At 42.1% G+C, this 19207-nt stretch overlaps 1 protein-coding gene across 1 annotated transcript in view; it reads right to left on the bottom strand.

The window, feature by feature from the left end:
• CDH17 (cadherin 17) overlaps window positions 1-19207 on the bottom strand; it is a 78086-nt gene that overhangs the window by 22577 nt on the left and 36302 nt on the right. Inside the window, exons 6-12 of the mRNA XM_017538105.2 lie at window positions 17380-17538; window positions 17072-17271; window positions 14179-14310; window positions 13732-13882; window positions 7867-8082; window positions 4323-4399; window positions 1892-2083 (exon numbers count right to left, since the gene is read on the bottom strand). Coding sequence (XP_017393594.1) covers window positions 1892-2083; window positions 4323-4399; window positions 7867-8082; window positions 13732-13882; window positions 14179-14310; window positions 17072-17271; window positions 17380-17538 — 1127 coding nt within the window. The remainder of the gene's footprint in view (window positions 1-1891; window positions 2084-4322; window positions 4400-7866; window positions 8083-13731; window positions 13883-14178; window positions 14311-17071; window positions 17272-17379; window positions 17539-19207) is intronic.

The following is a 19207-nucleotide window of genomic DNA, read 5'->3' on the forward strand; positions in this document are numbered from 1 at the left end:
AGGTGGGAGGATTGCTCAAGCCCAGGACGTTGAGGCTGCAGTGAGCTATGATTGTGGCACTGTACCTGTTTAAAAAAAAAAAAAGTGCTGTTTGGTTAAAAGTAAAGTGTATCCCTTAGTCATTGTGAACAGGAGTGTAAACATCTGGCCTGACCAGCAGATTGTACCCTTCAGGGTTCCAGGGCTCAGTTCTGTTCTGCCAGTTCTCACTCACCCCTGAATGGTTGAACAAATCCACTGGCTTAAGGAATTGCTATCACAGTGCCCAAGGGACAGAGAGCTGAGATGTCACAGGTCTAAAGCACAGGTTGGATGATCACTTATGTGTCTGCTTGTTAATAATTGTATATGGGACAGAATTCATTTATTCATTAAGTCAAGCAATATTTATTTAACCTGTATGCCAAGAGACATTCTAGACACTTGAAATAGAGCCACATACAAAATAAGGATGTGACAAAGTTTGGTCAGAGGCCTACTCTACTGTAGCATACCTCTCATGTCAGGTTGTGAGGGAGGATACTTACACCTCTCACCCACCGCTAATCATTGAGGTAGGTGCCAACATCTCCCTAAAAGAGCCCGTTAACCACAAATGGCCAAGTTAAACCATTGTTTAAAAAAAGATGACATGTGGGCCTTGGTCATACTGGGATAGATAGGCCTCTATCTTCCTTTAGATTCCTAGTTTAAACTTTTAAAAATTATTCACACAGTGGTTCTGAACACTCTGGTCCTGCAAAAGGGTAGAAGAAAGCTGCCCCCCATCACCTGCAAAAGAACACATCAACCCACTGCAAGCTCTGACAACTGCCCTTTCTTTTATCCTTCTTCTCTCCATGTAGACCACTATGAGCACAATGGGAGGCTGTCACGGTGCCGTTTCCAAATGTCAGACTCACACACAAGGCCGAGGCTTTGAGCTGGTCCACAGAAACCTCTGCTGAAATGCAGCAGGGCCCTTGGTTCGAGCTGGAATGTCTGATAACAATGGGATCCGAATTTCAAGACTCTGTCCGAGGGCTTGCTTCAGCACTCATGCTTTTTTCTCTGTGCTTCTGTCCATTTTCTGTGAAATTATTCTATTCTGTCTTCATTGTTAGGCTCTACTTTCGGTTTTCTTCTATCCTGTCTCAAACCTGTACTCCAGAGCTTTCTTTTGCAGCTTCTAGCACACTGCGCTGAAAACCTTAAACAATTAGCTGCCCTTGCAGATTCTCTCTGACCCTTTTTAACAGCGAGGTTTTACTCTTTCCCCTAGGAAAGTATCTTAACTGTAAGTACATTGGATGGCATTGAGTGCTGCTTCCAATTGAGTCATCTGGTAAACCCATGACGTGCTCTTACACAGATGGGGCAGCCATAGAGAAGAGTCAAGATTCAGGTGTACGTGGCAGGGGACAGGAGTAGACTGAGGAAGGGTTAGGAGGATCCTGTACAAAGAGACAGGAACCAAGGTAATTAAGGCTTTGACTCCAGATTACCCAGTCCTTACAGAGGGAGTGACAGAACAAGTCTAGCAATACAGTAAAAGATGAAAGTAAAGCAGCAGGGAGGGCATTGAAAAGAAACTTGTCTGTTAAACCTTGAAAGGAGACCCAGCAGTTTCATTATTCAAGAGGTATCTCTGCCTGGCACATTACAATAAAGCATTTACAGCGGGCTCATCCAACCCAACACCTCACATTTGCAAAGGGGGATGTGAAAGCGAGGCCCCCAGTGCCATTCCTGACCCCTTGCAGGGCTGGCAGATTTAGCAAATAAAAACATAGAACACCTAGTTAGATTTGAAGTTCAGATAAATAACAAACAACTTTTTAGTATACGTGTGTCCCAAATATTGCATGGAACAGACTTACACTAAATTCTATTAAATAAATGGGCTATTTACCTTTTTAATTATGACATATCCGGTGTTGGTGTGGGGATCCGTGTCAACCCCTAGGCGTCCCTCACTGTCTCCCACTGTGATATGATACAGAATTTTAGAACTCCCAGTAAATGGCTCATCAGCATCCGTGGCCTGGATGGCTAAGATGGTGGACCCAACCTTTGTATCTTCAGTGAGAGTCAGGTTTCCATACTATGGAGAAAATGGGAGAAGGAAACAATGAGAAGGTTTGTTGTCATCAAAGCCAAAGGACAAACTTATCTCTCTGGTTTCAGAATAAACATAAGCCATAGTTTGCATCAGTCTTCATGGGGCATGTTTCTTCCTATTGATGAACATGTTGCAGTTGATTTTAACAGCTCATACTCATGAGCTGATATCTATTGTACCAAAGAACACAATATCTCAGAGAGCTACTGGTTGGATTCTAAAACAAATTCCCCCTCCCATATCTAATTTGTTTAAAAACTTAATTAATGTAGTAGTAATGATATAAATAAATAGCCACCATGTATGGAGTATCTATCATGTGGTAGGTACTTTATTTACATTATTTAATTAATTCTGGAATCAACAAAGGGATAGAGGTTGATTAAAAGCTTGAACTTTAACAGCCTGAATATGAATCGTAGGCTTGCTTCTTATTCGTTGGGTGGCTTGAAGCAAGTTACTTCAATTTTTTTTTTTTTTTTTTTTTTTTGAGACAGAGTCTCGCTTTGTCACCAGGCGCCAGGCTGGAGTGCAGTGGTGTGATCTTAGCTCACTGCAACCCCCACCTCCCAGGTTCAAGCAATTCTACTGCCCCAGCCTCCCTAGTAGCTGGGACTATAGATGTGCATCACCACACCCAGCTAATTTTTATATTTTAGTAGAGACAGGGTTTCACTATGTTGGCCAGGATGGTCTCGATCTCTTGACCTCATGATCCGCCCGCCTCTGCCTCCCAAAGTGCTGGGATTATAGGCATGAGCCACTGCGCTCGGCGTTATGTCACTTCTTTAAGTGTCAGTTTTATCATCTGTCCAATGTAGACAACGATAATAGAACCTACTTCATGTTTGCTGTGGGCATTAAGGGAGACAATACATGTAAAGCTTCTAAATGCCTGGCACATAGCAAGTGCTCAATAAGGAAAAGCAACAAAACACCCTATGCAGTAGTTGTGTTACCATCTCCATTTATGAGGAGCAAAGGCTTGGGGAAGTTAAACCCACTGAGGGTCACACAGCTAGTGGGTCACAAGATTGGGATTCAAAGCCATGTTTGTGCAACTCCAAAGCCTGTGCTCTTGAACACTGGCCTAGACCATCTCCCACTCTGCTAAAAATCCTCTAGATCATCTCTCTTGGCCTCATGATCCTAAAGAGGGTTATAAGTAGGGTTCAGGAGAGAGGATCACAGCATTGAAAGAAGTAGGTTCACTCTGTAGCTAGATAAGTATTTCAGCTGTGAGACACCAAGTACAGGATTCTTACCCTCAATCTAAAAAACACTGTCTCAATGAAAGGCAGGAGGTCATAAAGTTAGGAAAGAATCAAATGCCCAAGAGAATGGAGGCTGAGAAGACATGAGTTCTTTATTTGATGCCTGCTGAACCTCAGTGCCTGTTATACAAAACATGTCCACTCACACCCCTTCCCACCCCCATCCCCCTCATAAATCAATTCCCTTCTTTGTCACAGCCTTGTCCCTGTTTTGATTTATGAACATCATCAAAAGGCTCTGGGCTGCCTCATAACTGACTTTAAGCATGATGTAACAGTCTAGTCAAATGGGCTTCTTGCTCCTTCAAAATAAATAAGTGGGGACTTCCCTCCTAAGGGAAACAATGATAAAGTTATCACCAAGTCTGAATTCCATATCAATGACAAGAAAATAGTAATTTGTATTTTTCTTGAGGTTCTCAACTGATTTTTTACTTTCTGTCCAATTCTAATTCTCTCAAATGTCTTGGGCACATTTTTCTTTGGCTTACATCAGAGATTCATTTTTTTCTCCTCCCTTTCTCTTACCCAATTATTACAAATTAAATTGCCAATATTCCAAATATTAAATTTTTGACCAAAAATGCTTGAGACCTAGAAGTAATCTATTTATTGTCCTAATACACAAAATGTATAATGACAACCTGCAAGCAGCCATTCAACTTTTTTCAATTTGACAAAGATTGTGGTTGTTGTTTTTAAGCAGCCCTTGGAATAAATGAGCTGTTGGCAGGAGTTTATAAACAGATGTTCCCAGACACCTATAACAGTACATGTTGGTGTTCCCCAAAGAATTCCACTGAAGATGGCATCTGGGTTATTGGTGAACTGACCAAGGTTACCCATTAAGCCTGGCATTTTTCCTAACTACTGTCTGTGTCTTTAACCCAGAAGAAGGGGTCAAGTAATATGAACAAAGTAAAGAAAAAACAATGACAACTACTCACATCTGATTTTTCAAAGATGGGGATCTGATCATTGATGTCAATAACATTGATTTGCACAGAACAAAGGGTCTTGAAATCTGAAAATCAAAGTCATAGGTCATAGAAATTTTCACTGAAAATCATACATTAAAATCAGAAATCCACAAGAAAATACTTGGCAAGTGAAGTAGCCACAATTTTGCAATTGACATGCAATTTATGCAGAGAGTGGGTTATCTGCTTCCCACCTGTACCCCAAGTGGGCTCACCAAGTGTGGGGCAGGGTGGCTAAAGATAGATCTAAGAGAGATTTTTCTGGGTTTTTCATTGCTGTCCACCTGCCGTCTTCCTAAGTAAGCTTAGGTAAGGTTTGTTCCTGAGCAGGATGGCTTCTTTTTTGAAGCAGTCTTTTTCTGACTAATGAAACTTATGTAATCTTCAAAGTCCAGAGCAAAACTCTCCTTCCAGAAAGCTTCTCTGAGCATCCCAGTTGCTGTCTCTCCTTCTCTGAACACATCCATCCTACATCTGCTCTGCCTTCTATGGTGGGGAGGTTCAGGGCCTGCTCTCTCCTCTCCAAGTACGGGAGGAATCAGTACAATTGGCCTCTTCACAAGTCTGGCTGCCCAGCCTGCAGGAGGCAAGGTGGGGACAGAGGTAGCTCCTGGAACCCTGGAGAAATCACCCAGGCTTTCAGGGCTGGGTTTCACAATTCCAAGACCTAGGCAGATAGCAGCTTCAGCCAGCTTCCAAATGTGTGTGGAGTGCAGGTGGGGACAGGATGCCCGGGGGAGAGAGAACGAGAAACAAAATGACAGGTTCTTTGTTGGCTTGCTATTGGTCGAACCGAGGTGCACTGCACTGTAGTGATGGTTAAGACTCTGAGCTTGGAATTCACTGTTTGGACTTTGGCTCTGTCACTTAGCATATATGTGACAGATAAACAGTTTATCTATAAAATGTGAATAATAACAGAACTGAGGTTTTCATCATAATACAATTGTTAGCGGCCTCTATATACCAGCAACTGTGTGGCTTTACCTGAGTTATTCATTCATCTTCATGATAACTTCATGATGTAGGTGCTATTGTCATTCCCATTTATTTAACAGATGAGGAAGCCAGGCAATAGAGAAGTTCAGGTAACCTTACCAGGATCACACAACTAACAAGTGGTGGAGCCAGGATTCAAACCCAGAGGCTCCCTTTGCCCTTCAGCCACTGTCCATTCCTCTGTCTGCTCCATAGCCCAAGGGGCTGACCTTGTGAACTGCATCAAAGCACCTCCTCACCCTGAGGGTAACAGTTGGGTTCTGCCAATGGGAGGCCTGGCAAGAGACTGGAGGGAAGACAGGAGGAGCGTGGCTGGGAGTGTCATGTCCCCGTGCCAACAGCCCTCTTCTAGTGACAGGCACAGGCCTTGCTCTTTTGGGGGATGTTCCCTTCCCTGGCTCCTTCACCTTTTAGGGCAGAAAATGCTGCTCACTGTGCTTCCCACCTCCTGTTGGTTTCCTTTAACCCTGCCCACAACCTTTGCAAATAATTCCTTCTTTAAACTCTTTGAGGGGAGCCTCCATTTCCTGCTGGGATCCTGACTAATATTCCCAGGTAATTTAACTCTAGAGCTGGTGCTCAATGTACTGGACATGATCCCAGGGGCAGAATCTATTAACAACCAATTACAAGCAAGTGGATATTGATTAAAGTTCAAGCTGGTTCTCAGAACCTTTGTAGACAACTTGAGTGGCTGAAGACGGGAGTGGTGCCAGACCCAGAACCACCTGGCTCACCGCTCTGCACATATCTCGTTTAGCCAGCAGTGGGCCTTCTGGATAAATGGCCCTTGATGGTTTTATGCAAAACTGTGTTTCATAGCCTAGTCTCTAATTTTCTGTAGTGCACAGAATGTTTAGTTATATCAACATACACACATATTTGAATATATTTTATAATCTGGTCCATAATTTCCATAGATGTATTCATGCAAATAAACAATTTGTAATCTGATTTCCACTTTAAACTCTATCTTCAAATTTCTGCAGGTCCCTATGCATTTCCACATGGATCCCCACTCTCCCATAAGCCCTACATGATTTTGTAACTTATATTCATCCTTCAAAGCCCAGCTCGGAGACACCTCTTCCAGAAAGCTGTACCTGTTCTCTCCCTCCATTGAGTCACATTTCCTTCATGGGCTACCTTGTACACTTCCTTGCAATTTAGTGACTCACATGTCCATCTCCTCTACCAGAATGAGTGCTCCCTCAGGACAGAGTCATCTATGTCTCCCCAGTACCCTGCATGGTGCCTCAGATAGGTAAATGCTGAATAGCTGCTGAAGGAATGGACTGCTAATGTGAAATTGCTAGCTCGTCGTGGATAGGGAAGATTTATTATACTTACATCTGTTTTATCTCATCATAATGCAAATATTAGGGCCTTAATATTTGTCAGATTACTGGGTTTCTAACATTCTGTGTTGGAGACCTACTAAACCTGCGTTCTGCTTAGTATCTCAATATCCCAGTAAAGGAGAGAAATGTGAAGCACAGTGTGAAACATTTCTTGTTTGTTCTCCATACCTGTGCCTGCCAGCAGAACAATTACTGAATTATATAGTAATTGAAGATTCAGTGCGAGTCAACTCAAAGGACCATCTAGGAGTCTTGAGTGCCCTTGAAATGAGTCTGTCTTTGAATCCAGGTATTTTGTGTGTCTGTGCACATTTGTTTAACAATGTGTGCAATTGATTGAGAATGCCCAGTTTTCATCAGATTCTCAAAGGCTCTTGTGACCCAATGGAGATTAAGAACCACTTGCTCTGCAATTGTGTAAGGAGTACAGGGAAGAATGTCTCCTGATGGTGTCAAATGGCCAAATAGAAGCTGAAAGGATAAGACAGAATTTCCTGACAGATGCACTTCTCCACTTTCATACAGTAGAGCCCTTTCAGTCTGAACGCAAGAATTAGGACATACAATTAGTTTTCCAATTTGTGGTCTGCAGAATGTGCCTGGCAGGTGTTCATTGATGACAATCCACTGCTGTGCTCTGAAATCCACTACCACATTGGCACTGAAACCTCCTTTCTCTGGGCTGTCCACAGCCAGTCACTGAGAAAAGCAGCAATGGTAAGGCTCCTCAGGCTCCTTCTCAAAGACAGTGAACTCCTTTGACAGCCAACTTTAGTCTCCCCAACAGCTGTGCGTAGCTTTCCTCAGACTGTTCTAATCTAGGACATTCCCACCAGCCTTCCTTCCCCATCTCCCTTCACTCAGGGTCAAGCACCCTTTTTTGTGCCCTCCCCCAATAAAATCCTTGCACATTTAATCTCCTTTTGGCATCTGCTTCTCATAGGACCCAGACTGACACGACAGTGGTACCTGAGCTGCAGCTCTGGCCTTTACAATGTTCAGCAGCTCTATGCTATGTGTGTTTCACAAAGGAAGCAAAGAATGTATAAATGGCATCATTCTATAACATCCCAGACTTCAGAGCAGGCAAATAAGTCATAGCTAGAAGGAAAATAATGATTCGTACCCAAGACAGCAGATGTGATACTAACCTTTGTCAGACACTGCTACCGTTAAGTTATACTGAGGAGTATCTTGCTTCTTCAAGGACTGTTTAGCTAACTGCAACATTCCAGAAAAGTTTTCAATTAGGAAGAGTCCGTCCATGGGAAGTTTGGGAGTTTGCTCAACAATACGATAGGCTAAAAAACTGTTGGCAGTATTTTCTTCATCCCTGTCATGTGCAGTAAGGGTCCCGATACTGCTACCTATGAGGAAGAAAAGGAGGAAGTCCAACCATTATAGGCTCCATGTAATCTGTTAAAATAGTTTCACTGGATAAGCACATTCCTAGAAAACACCATGAATAACTTTGGATAGCAGACAAACATTCTTAGATTTATTTTGGTTCTATCCTATCATGTTGTAGGAAATAAGAATAAATAAAAGGTTCCTCTTCAAAGCTTTCCTTCTAATTCATTACGAATAACAGTTTCTTCAAAGATTAATTTACTTTAAAGCTTTTGCTAATAATCTTAAAGTAGCTGTTAGTCATAATAAATAAGTGTATCCTGTGTTCTTAGTTCTTCACTTTAACCTAGATATTTGCCCTAACATGCCTGGACAAGCCCAGGGAAGTCTTAGGTCATAGCTTATTCCCCTTCCTAATTTGGAAATGTTACCGCTTCTGTAAGCATTTCTCAAGTTACCTCCTCTTTTTCTTTGTTCTCCTCTGCCTTTACCTCTTTAGAAAATTTCCAGGTTTTTAGCCAATCTAGTATAGAATGTGAGGTCCCATTCCAACCAATGGAAACTGGACACAGCAGTAGGGCAATTACGTCAGTTTATGAAAGTTATAAATGTCCCTGTCTCCTCTGTTCAGGTGTGCTCTCATGGCAAGGCTGTCAATGAGTTGCATCCTTCCTGCAGGGTAGGGTAGCCTTGATGAGTGATCCGTTGTCTTGGTGTGGATTTTTCCCAATGTTATAAACCTGTTTCCAACAATGTAATGGGTTGAATAATGTATTAGTTAGCCAGGGCTGTCACTAAGCATCATGGATCAAACAACAGAAACTTATTTTCTCATAGTTCTGAAGCCCAGAAGTCTGTGATCAAGGTGTTGCCAGGGTTGGTTTCTTCTGGGGCCCTTCTCCTTATCTTGTGGGTGGCTGTCTTTTCCTCCCAGTGCCTTCATAGCACCTTCCTTCTGAACCTCCCTATGTCCACGATTCCTTTTTTTTTTTTTTTTTTTTCTTATAAATGATGACATCAGTACTAGTTCTGGTTTTCTGATGCCCAGCACATTTCCTCTTATAAGGAAACCAGTCATATTGGATTAGGACCCACTGTAAGGGCATTTTACCTTAATTACCTCTTTAAAAACCTTATCTCCAAATACAGTCACATTCTGAGGTACTAGGGGTTAGAACTTCACCATATGAATCTGGGGGAGGGAGAGGACAATGCAGTTTGGAACAGAGGGTTACTATCTCAACATATAATTTAGGGGGCAGGGGGGACACATTCAGCCTGTAACACCTAGTGCTCCCTCCCAAAACTTCATGTCTACCAGAACCTGAGCATGGGACTTATTTGCAAATAGGGTCTTCCCGGATGTCACTAGTCAAGGATCTGGAGATAAAATAATCCTGGATTTAGAGGCAGTCCTAAATCCAGTGACAGGTGCACCTGTAAGAAGGGAAATGCACAGAGATGCACACAGAGCGGGAAGTGATATGGAGGAGGAAGCCAGAAGTTGGATTTATGCTACCCTAAGTAGCCAGGGAACACCAGATGCCAACAGAAGCCAGAAGAGGCAAGTAAAGATTCCCCCCTTGAGACTCTGGAGAGAACGTGGCCCTGCTAGCACCTTGATTTAAAACTTCCAGCCTCTAGGACTAGGAGAGAACGGATTTCTGTGGTTTGAAGCCACCGAGTTGGTGGTGATTTGTTGCTGCAGCCCTAGGACACTAATACACATGGCAAAATCACTAAACAAAGAGAATCCAACACTAGGTTTCTTCTAAGCAACTTCATGGAACAATTGCAGAGACTGACTCTACCCCAAAGACAGCACAGGGCAGAGACCAGGTAGGATCCTCTCTGCTATGCTGTAGTTTGCGGTCCTAAGTATTTTATTCAGTCCAGGGAGTTCTACAAGCCAATGGCTATGACTTGGTCCTGTACCCAGCTCTGGGTGAGTTCTGCCAGGTTCCAGATCATTCTACTCTGGGAGGTGGGAATTGTGGGTCTCTTTATATGCTGCAAGAATCCCAATAAGGAGCTCAAACTTGAATTCATCCCATTCTTGGAGTTACACCCCACCCCCCATCCACTGACACAGTTTACATCCACTGACACATATGGAAATTTTGAGGTTTTTTGGTTTTGGGTTGGGGGAGGAAAAAGAAAGTACCTATGTTATGTCTACAGTGGAGCTAGACACATGCAGATATGTCTCACAGGCTGCACGCAGGGACCATGAAAAGGAACAGGACAGAAGAGAATATGTATCTAGTGCATATGGCATGCATATGCCCTTGCAAGAAAAGCATCTGTGTGCTGGGATGAAAGAGCGTCTTACTCAATTCTGTGGTCTTTTGGTGTCTCAGCAGCCCTGCTGTGGCCCTATTCCCTTAGCAGGTGAGCAAGAAACTGTTAGATATAGTGAACCCCAAGTTTTTCTTCAAAGAATTAGTATGTCAGCATGTTCAGCTCTTATTCTTTAATTCTCCATTTTAAAGTTTAACTTCTTTGTAATTTCAGTAAACAAGCTTTTCCACCAGTTCTAATCAGTAGTTCACATCTGTTCCCCCGGTCACCTGCTTTGATCCCTGGTTACCTGCTCTGACCTGCCTGTAACCATCCTTTCTGCCAAACTACCCACCCCACCACTCTGGCTCATATCACTGCTCCCTTTAAAATAGCCAATTGGAATTAGACTAGACTGTGTGTTCTAACCCTAGCCAGTAGGGGAACAACACAGCAGTAGGGGTAACCTCGGTCAGAAATAAGTACCCCTTCCCCTCCCTTGTCCAGGTGTGTGCTCGCCATTGCTCCATCTGTGAGCCGCACCCTTCTATAGAAGTAAATTGCCTTGCTGAGGAAATTTATATTCGAGTGCTACTTCTTTTGTGGCACGGAAAATTTTACATATAACAAAACTGAGGACACTGTCTTCCTCTCACTCCACAGGAAACTTCCATGCTGCTAGAGGCACCAGGAGGACTGCAGACATCAGAGGACACCCCTCACTGGGAGCAGAGGACCTTGTGGATCAGTTGGAAGTGAAAGGAGAATCATGTCTCTGAGTGACTGAGGCCAGGAACAGGTGGCAGCTCAAACTGATACAGGAGTATACACAGCATCTCTTGGAAATATGCAGAAATATTCATGGAGGTGAGGCTTTTATGAGAGTCTAAATTTTCCATACAAACATATAAGTCTTGGGGACAAGTGGGATTCAAGTATAAATGTTAGTGTTGCTATCACTTGGGGACATGAGTTCCACAAGATACCAAACAGGAGAATGTAAATACACTGGGGAATGAAAAAAAATAAATATATATATATATGTGTGTGTGTGTGTGTGTGTGTGTGTGTGTGTGTGTGTGTGTATATATATACACACAGACATATATATACATATAAATGGGGTCCTGCTTTGTCACCCAGGCTGGAGTGCAGTGGCATGATTTCAGCTCACTGCAAACTCCACCTCCCAGGTCCAAGCGATTCTCATGCCTAAGCCTCCCAAGTAGCTGGGATTACAGGCATGCAGCACCGTACCTGGCTAATTTTTCTGTGTTTTTTGTTTTGTTTTGTTTTTGTTTTTTGTTTTTAGGAGAGACAGGGTTGGCCAGGCTGGACTTGAACTCCTGGCCTCAAATGATCTGCCCATCTTGGCCTCCCAAAGTGCTGAGTATGATTATAGGCATGCACCTGGCCTAACTCAGTATTTTATCAAGGTTTTATTTGTTAATATTTTCACCTACTCATGTCCTATCAGCTCAGCTAGACAGTAAGTCCCCACGGGGAAGGAGCATTGCCTTGTACCTCTCTCAGGCTACACATATAGAATATGCTCCATTGATTTATAAGAATTCCTGGTCCACTAAAGACTCTGAAACATTTTTACAAAATCAACTCTCACCTTTAGAGAGGCAAATAGCATGCTGAGCCCCTTCAAAATTTATTCTACCCACAATGACATCTTCAGTCTCAGAAAACCAGCACTATCCTCTTCCCAAATGAGGTAGGTGCCTCTAAAAGGGATCCTAGCAATCCCCATATCTCCCGATATTTGTGATTTTTCATAACCCCATCCTTTTGAGTGCAGGCTGGGCCTAGCTACTTGTTTCTAATGGCAAAAGTGATGGGATCACTTCCAAGATTAGGTCATAGAAAGACTAACTTCCATCTCGCCTGTCCTTTCCTGCTCTGCCGTGCTTCTCTCTCCGCATTCCCTTTCTCTCTCAGAACTCTCACTCTGAATTAGAGGTACCCAGCTAAACTGCACCCAGATTCCTGACTCACAGAAACTGTGACATAATACATGTTTGTTGTCTTAAGCTGCCAAGCTTTAGGGCAATTTGTTTTGCAGAAATAAGTAACAAATGCACTAAATGTTTGACCCAATGTAAAAGAGGCTAGAGGTGTCATGTCAAGGTCAAGAAAGGTTGTCAAAGACTTTCCACCTTCATTCAGTGTCACAGACCATCCCAGATTTCCCAAAAGTGTGATAGCACATGTGTTTGCTGGCTATTGTGACACATTCTATTGCTGCACAGTTGACACTGTGAGAAGATTCTTCCTTATAATGAACTGAAATCCTTCAAGCTGACATTAACTCTTCCTGTTGTGGCAAGAGTTGGAATAAATGAAAGAGGAAATACAGTGACACAGAACACACTGACGATAGGCAGCCCACAGGACACCTGACAGCAAGAAGAGAAATAATGAGCAGTGTGAGGAAGCCGCTTCAGCAGCACCCACCAAGCCTCTAGGGAGGCACCCACTCTGCCAGAGGTGTGTCTGGTGAGAGATGGAGGGACCAAAAGAAAATGTGAGCCCATCCACAAGGCATATGAGGATCTGTCCACAGGACAGCAAAGCTCTAGAAATGATAGTCGTAAGAGTCTGCTACACTTGGAAGCCTCTGAAATATACACAGCCAAACAAAACACAACATTTCAAGAAATGCCAGTCGCTCAGTCAAGGGGCTCAGTGCCAAGGGGGAGATAGACAAGGACTGTCCCAAACCCAGAGAAGCCATAAAACTCCCCAAAATTATAATGTTCTTATAGGAGCTGTTGTATACAAACTAACAAGCCATCAGAGGACACAGTAAAAGAAACCATAGCAAGATAAAGCAAAACTGACAAAAATAGAGGGACTTGGACTTCATGTAGCAGCCTCTGGAATTACATTATCAGCTTCTTAGAGAGGGAGGTCCAAGGGTCAAAAGTCAACTTCCATTGGTATTGCTTGCGTATTGCAGGGTATCTGACTTTGGATGTAAATGTTTAGATTCTTTGACAAATGTGATGAGATTAGACCTCTTTTAAATGAGATTAGTGGTCAAATAATATATGGGGAGATCCTGCAAATGAGGTATCCCTATACACATATACAAGATATTAGTGTAGGTAGTCATGATACCAATGAGAGTGGTAAGGATAATCACAGCAGTGATAATTGTAGTAGTGGTAGTGGTTGTTATAAAAGCCCCAGTTTAAGAATACTGCTCAGATAATGTTTGATCCCAGATATGGTACCCATGTGACTCCCAAGGTGCAGTCAACCTCTGTGCTGTGCAAGACATGGATTATTGACCCAATAAATTCTCCTGCCTTTTTCCCAACAGAGCAGAGAAACGGAAAGCAGTTACACAGCATTAGGCAGCTCTCATTTCTTACCCAGTCGTTCATTCTCCTGGACCTCAAATACGCTTACTGGTGATGGGCATGTAGGTGGATTATCATTAATGTCTTTAACTTTTACATGAATCGTCAGGCGGTATGAAAGTGCTTCTCCATACTCATCCTTTGCAACTGCATAAAAAACATACTACAACAGGAAAGTCAGAGTTAAGACAAGACTCACCCACCACCCTCTGCAAAAGGCAGAGAAAATAGCCGTTTCATTTCTATGTCATTTACTCCCTTATTTTTAATTTACTTAAAACTGGGAAATAAGAAAAAATGAGAGGGGTCAGAATTATGTGAAAATTATCATGTCTTTGAAAACCAATAATATGCTGAAGACTGGAGGGTGTGTGTGTGTGTTTTAAGTAAAATCCATTTTGCTCTCAACTGTGGATGAGCATGGGACTTTGTCTTGTTGCCTTCTTCTCTTTTACTCACTGCATCCTTTTCTTCTCGGTCCAGGGGCTGAGTCACATAAATATCTCCTTCCTGGTCAATTGAAAATGGGAATCTTGGCCAATTCTCTTTGTCAACTAAGGAATATTGTGCACCAGGATCATTCCACCGCACCTATAGGACCCAAAGTCAATTGTGAGGAAAGCTACATTTGGACAGAGAGAACGGAAAGGAAATAATTTTCTGGTTCTCAGCTAGAAATCTCTGACAACCTTGTTTGTGTGTCTGTGGTTTCTTATAACAACTGAATTACATTTTTCACTTTCAACCTAAAAGAAGTCTGTTCCCTGCCCCACCCCCACCACCAAGTTACATTGCTCAAAAAAAAGCACACCAGGGAATTTTTCTTCTCTAAAGCAATTCTTCACAAACCATCTAAAGGGTTTCTGGGTTGCTTTCTTTTAGAAGTCTGACTGTGAAAGCTTCCTATCCATGAAACATCAATTTAAGAAACAAAATGTACTTTGTAGCTGGCAGTGTCTGAGGACTAAGCCGTGATGTGTGGTGAGCGTCTAACACTCACCAATGAAGATGAACAGGGGCAGTAGGTTCCACTCTAAAGTCCTCTCCATGTCATTAAGTAAGACAAATGATACAAAAATAAGGACATTCCTTCCCTAAATATTTAGTCTTAGGGACTTCAGAGATGAGAATAACTGCCAACTCCTAGGGTTGTTTGTAAACAACCTGGCAAAAATAAAAAATAACACAAGTAAGACCAATCTACTGGCTATATAGACAGAGCCTGGTCTCTCTGATATATTAATAATGTTTACTGAGTTTGCCACATGGCAGACATAATTCTAAACATATTTATGTGTTATCTCATTTAATCTTCAAACAGTCCTATGAAGTACAGACTACTGTTATGAAAAACTAGGGTGCAAAAAAATTAAGTGACTCACTCAAGGTCCTACTGCTAGTTGAAATTTCCACAGTAAACTATCCTCAGAGCAGCCTGGGAAGGTATCACAGAAGCGACTTTGTCCCTTCCTAATTATTTAAGCACCACCCATTGTCCATGCAAAGACTACTGTCTTGGTTTTAAAGGGAGCTCCTCTTGTGTCCTAAAAATTCACCCTAAGTTCCTTTCATTCTCTTGAGCTATGCTCTTTCTCTCTCTTCTCTTGGATTTTATAATACCCAGAGCATTTTCTCCAGGCCTGAAAATTGAGTAGGCACTCTAGAGTGTTTCCTTGGCAGCCCCAAGAGCCATTAAGCATACGTTCTTTGCAGCTCTTACAAATCCCAATGGGGGTAACGTGAATAAGAGCTAGGAAGACTTTAGTCTAGGCCCCCAATTGGAAATTTTCATGGTAATGAGTGCTGACATGATTTTTTTCTAACTGGGAAAGCAGAATTCTTCCTGCTGTTGTTCCTTTCCCCTACCCCCTGAAGTTGAAGTTCTTTAATTCAACGTTCAAGAAAGAAAGAAATAAATGTCCCTGGGCCCATCCCAATAAATATGATGGGATAAGCCATTCCAGGGCCCCTCAACAATAGTAGCATTAAAAAAAAAAATAGGGGAACTACAGACTAGTACTATTTTATAATATTAATATATTTTAATATCTAGCATTTTATTTACTTTTACAGATACTATCTCAGTTAATCTTCACAAAACACTGAGGTGTTATCCCTACTTTATTGATGAGTCATTGGGGCTCGAAATAGTTAAATGACTTGTTTATGATCAGTCATTCAAGTAATGGGACGGGAATATGATTTTGTTCATCTGCTTCCAAATCCAGGGATCTGGACCTACCAACCCACAACTTTCATGTCGAGGAATCTCCTGAGCTTCCAGAAAATATCAAATCTGGGTGGGGCCCAGAGTGGATTTCCAGGAGCTAAGGTAGGAGGAGGCCCAGGGTGAGAGCACATGCCATGGAGGTGGGGAAGTAGGAGCGTCTGAATGGAGGGGAGAGGCACACACAGGAGACAGAAGGCCAGGGGCGAGGGAGTTTCCAAGTGGAAAGGCTCCCTACTATGATCCTTTTACCCCTAGCCAGTCCTATCTCTGTCTCTTAGCCTATGATGGGGCAAGTCTGTTGGGTCAAGATTTTCTTCCACAATAAGAAGCAGCCTTTCAAAACGATTTGTAACCCACAAATCAAACCATGTCCAAGCATACAATATGACCCACTGCAGGGCAGCCATATCCCACACTCACAGGGAACAACAAACTTCATTTCTGTCTACTTTTAAGGCGAGGGTGAGGGAAGTTCTCTCTGAAAGCAAAAATGTATATCTGATGTAGTTTGGATGTCTGTCCCTTCCAAATCTCATGTTGAAAATAATCCCCAGTGTTGGAGGTAAGGCCCAGTAGGTGAGTGGATCATGGGGGCAGATCCCTCGTGAATGACTCAGCATCATGCCTTTGGTGATAAGTGAGTTCTCACTCTGAGTTCACATGAGACCTGGTGTTTAAATATGTGTGGCTCCTCCCAACTAACTCTCTTGCTCCCACCCTTGTCATGTGATGCTTCTGCTCCCCCTTTGCCTTCTGCCATGATTGTAATTTTCCCAAGACCCTCACAAAAAGCAGATGCTGGAGTCATGCTTGAACAGCCTGCAGAACCATGAGCCAATTAAACTTCTTTATGAATTACCCATCCTTGGGTATTTATTTATAGCAATGCAAAAATGGCCTAACACAATATCTGCATCCAAGTTTTCTGCCCATGATGCATGGTCAAGTCCAGTGACTCATGGCCAGAGCTATATAATGTGCTTTATAATCATGCTATGCAAAAATGTATCTAATAAATGTATCAGCGAAGACCGTGAGGGTGGGTCTGTACAAAATGAGGCCATTAATCTTGCTGGTTCTCAGTACTACCTCGGTACTACTCTACTTGGGCTTGGGTACTACCTGAGTGATTTTGATGGGGTGAGGATCAGTCGAGTTTTCCACGATCTCCACAGGTTCCGGTGCTTTCCAAATATTCTCTGTCACTATGATATCCACAGATGTGGTATCACTGAAGGAATTCTCACTCTGGCCACCCATGTCCTTCACTGAGACCACCAGATTATAGGAAGGATTCTTAGCAGGATCCAATTCCTTAGCTCCTATGAGAAGTAGGGGAGAAGGGAATAGGAAGCGTCTCTGGAAGAAACAGACCCAACTACTTCCTTTTTCTGACTGAGACAGTCCTACCAGGGCACCCCTGAACGTACCTTCTCGGGTAAGAGAGATGCCCCCAGTTTTGTTGTTGATCTGAAAGTACATGATATTGTTGATCATGGGAAGCTGGATAACAATCTGGTAGTAAAGCTGGGCATTGGGAGTGGCTGGATCATCCAGGTCTGTGGCGTTGACGTACAAGAAGGGCTTTCCTGTTTAACACAGCATACCCAGAAAAAAGATATTAATTGAAACCCAAACCAACCATAGCTACTTTTTCCTTCTAAAAAGTGGAGATAGAACGGGAAAAGGAGTGATAATTCACGCTAGTGGTGAAATAAAAATTTATCCCACTCCCCTTCCCTAAAGTAAGATTTCTCAAGGTATGGTCTAAGATCTTCTAAGGGTCCCTGAAACTGTTTCAAGCGCTCTATGAAGCTAAAGGTCATGTATGTGTAAATGATCCATTTAAAGTACAAGATAATTTAATGAATTCTAGTGTAAAAGAATGGAAAATATGGCATTGATGTTGATTTCACTTTGCAACTAATATTTAAGAAACCACCATTTATTGAGTTTGGGTATAGTACTAAAGAATGTCCAGTTACCTGAAAATACTATTAAAATATTCCTCTCTTGTCCAACTGCATATCTGTGTGAAGCTAATTTTCCTTCATATATTTCAACCAAAATAGCACATGGCAACAGAATGCATGTAGAAACAGACATGAGAATCCAAGTATTTTCTATTAATCCAGATGTTAAAGAGATTTGCAAAGATTAAAGCAATGCCATTTTTTCCCACTCTTTTTGTCTTGAATATACAGTTATTTTCATAAACATGTGGATTAGTGTTATTTTTAATGAATTAATAATTTTTTAAATTTCTAATACAGTAAATGTTGATAGATATAACCAGTGATGTATTAGAGACAGCTAATGAGACTCAGTTGTTGAACTTTCAGAAATCTTCTGCATCAATTAACACCAGTGGTCACTTGCAATGGGCCATGGTAGGAGTAATTACAACATGGAAATTGGAAAATTCTACAAATCAGAGCTTTGTCCCCCCCAAGAGAAATAGCTGTTAAGCCTTTACCAGGACACCACTGAATATAACCCATGTGTCTAAAAGTTCTTTGGAGCCCTCAGTAAATTTTAAGAGAATATACAAGTCTTGAAACCAAAACGTTTGAGAACCATTCCCTAGAAGATTCTATTAGTGAAGAGAGAAAAGGTACAGCCTGGAGGTCTGGAGGCTTCACATTTAGCAGAGTCTGTGTGAGTCTTTGGTATGCAGCCTGAGGGACAGGGACATTGCTCCACAGAATAAAGTTAAGTGAATTTTTTTCCTGAATTTTTGGTAGCAGGCATTGAAGAAAGAGAAGGAAAAGATGAAGTAACTTAAAGAGAAGCTTGATGGTGGGATGATGCAAATGGTCCTAAGTCTTGATTAGTATTATTTTAAATGAGTATCTTTTTAGATTTCTAATACAGTAAATGTTGATAGATATAACTAGTAATGTACTACAGACAGCTTATATTCGAGAACTCAAAAATCTAATATTCATTTATGTTGTGTGTATTGTTAGAAGGTGACGCTCCTTCCTAGGAGGCTGCTGGACACACTCATGCCTTATGAAGAGCTCTTGTGGAAGTGCAATGTGGCATAAAGAAGGGCTGAACCATAGCTGGGACACGAGAAGAAAAGAGCTGGAAACCACCAGTGACAATGGCAATGGAGGCTCCTGAGAAGATAAGGGGTAATAAGTACACCTTTCTAGAGTGTTCTAGAGCTCTGAGGTATCTTAAAGCTCACCCTAGAAAACTGTTTTTTAACTAGAGGTAATTTTTTTTTTTTGAGACAGAATCTCCCTCTGT

Source organism: Cebus imitator, unplaced genomic scaffold (genome assembly GCF_001604975.1).
Source record: "Cebus imitator isolate Cc_AM_T3 unplaced genomic scaffold, Cebus_imitator-1.0 Scaffold109, whole genome shotgun sequence".
Classification (NCBI taxonomy): domain Eukaryota; kingdom Metazoa; phylum Chordata; class Mammalia; order Primates; family Cebidae; genus Cebus; species Cebus imitator.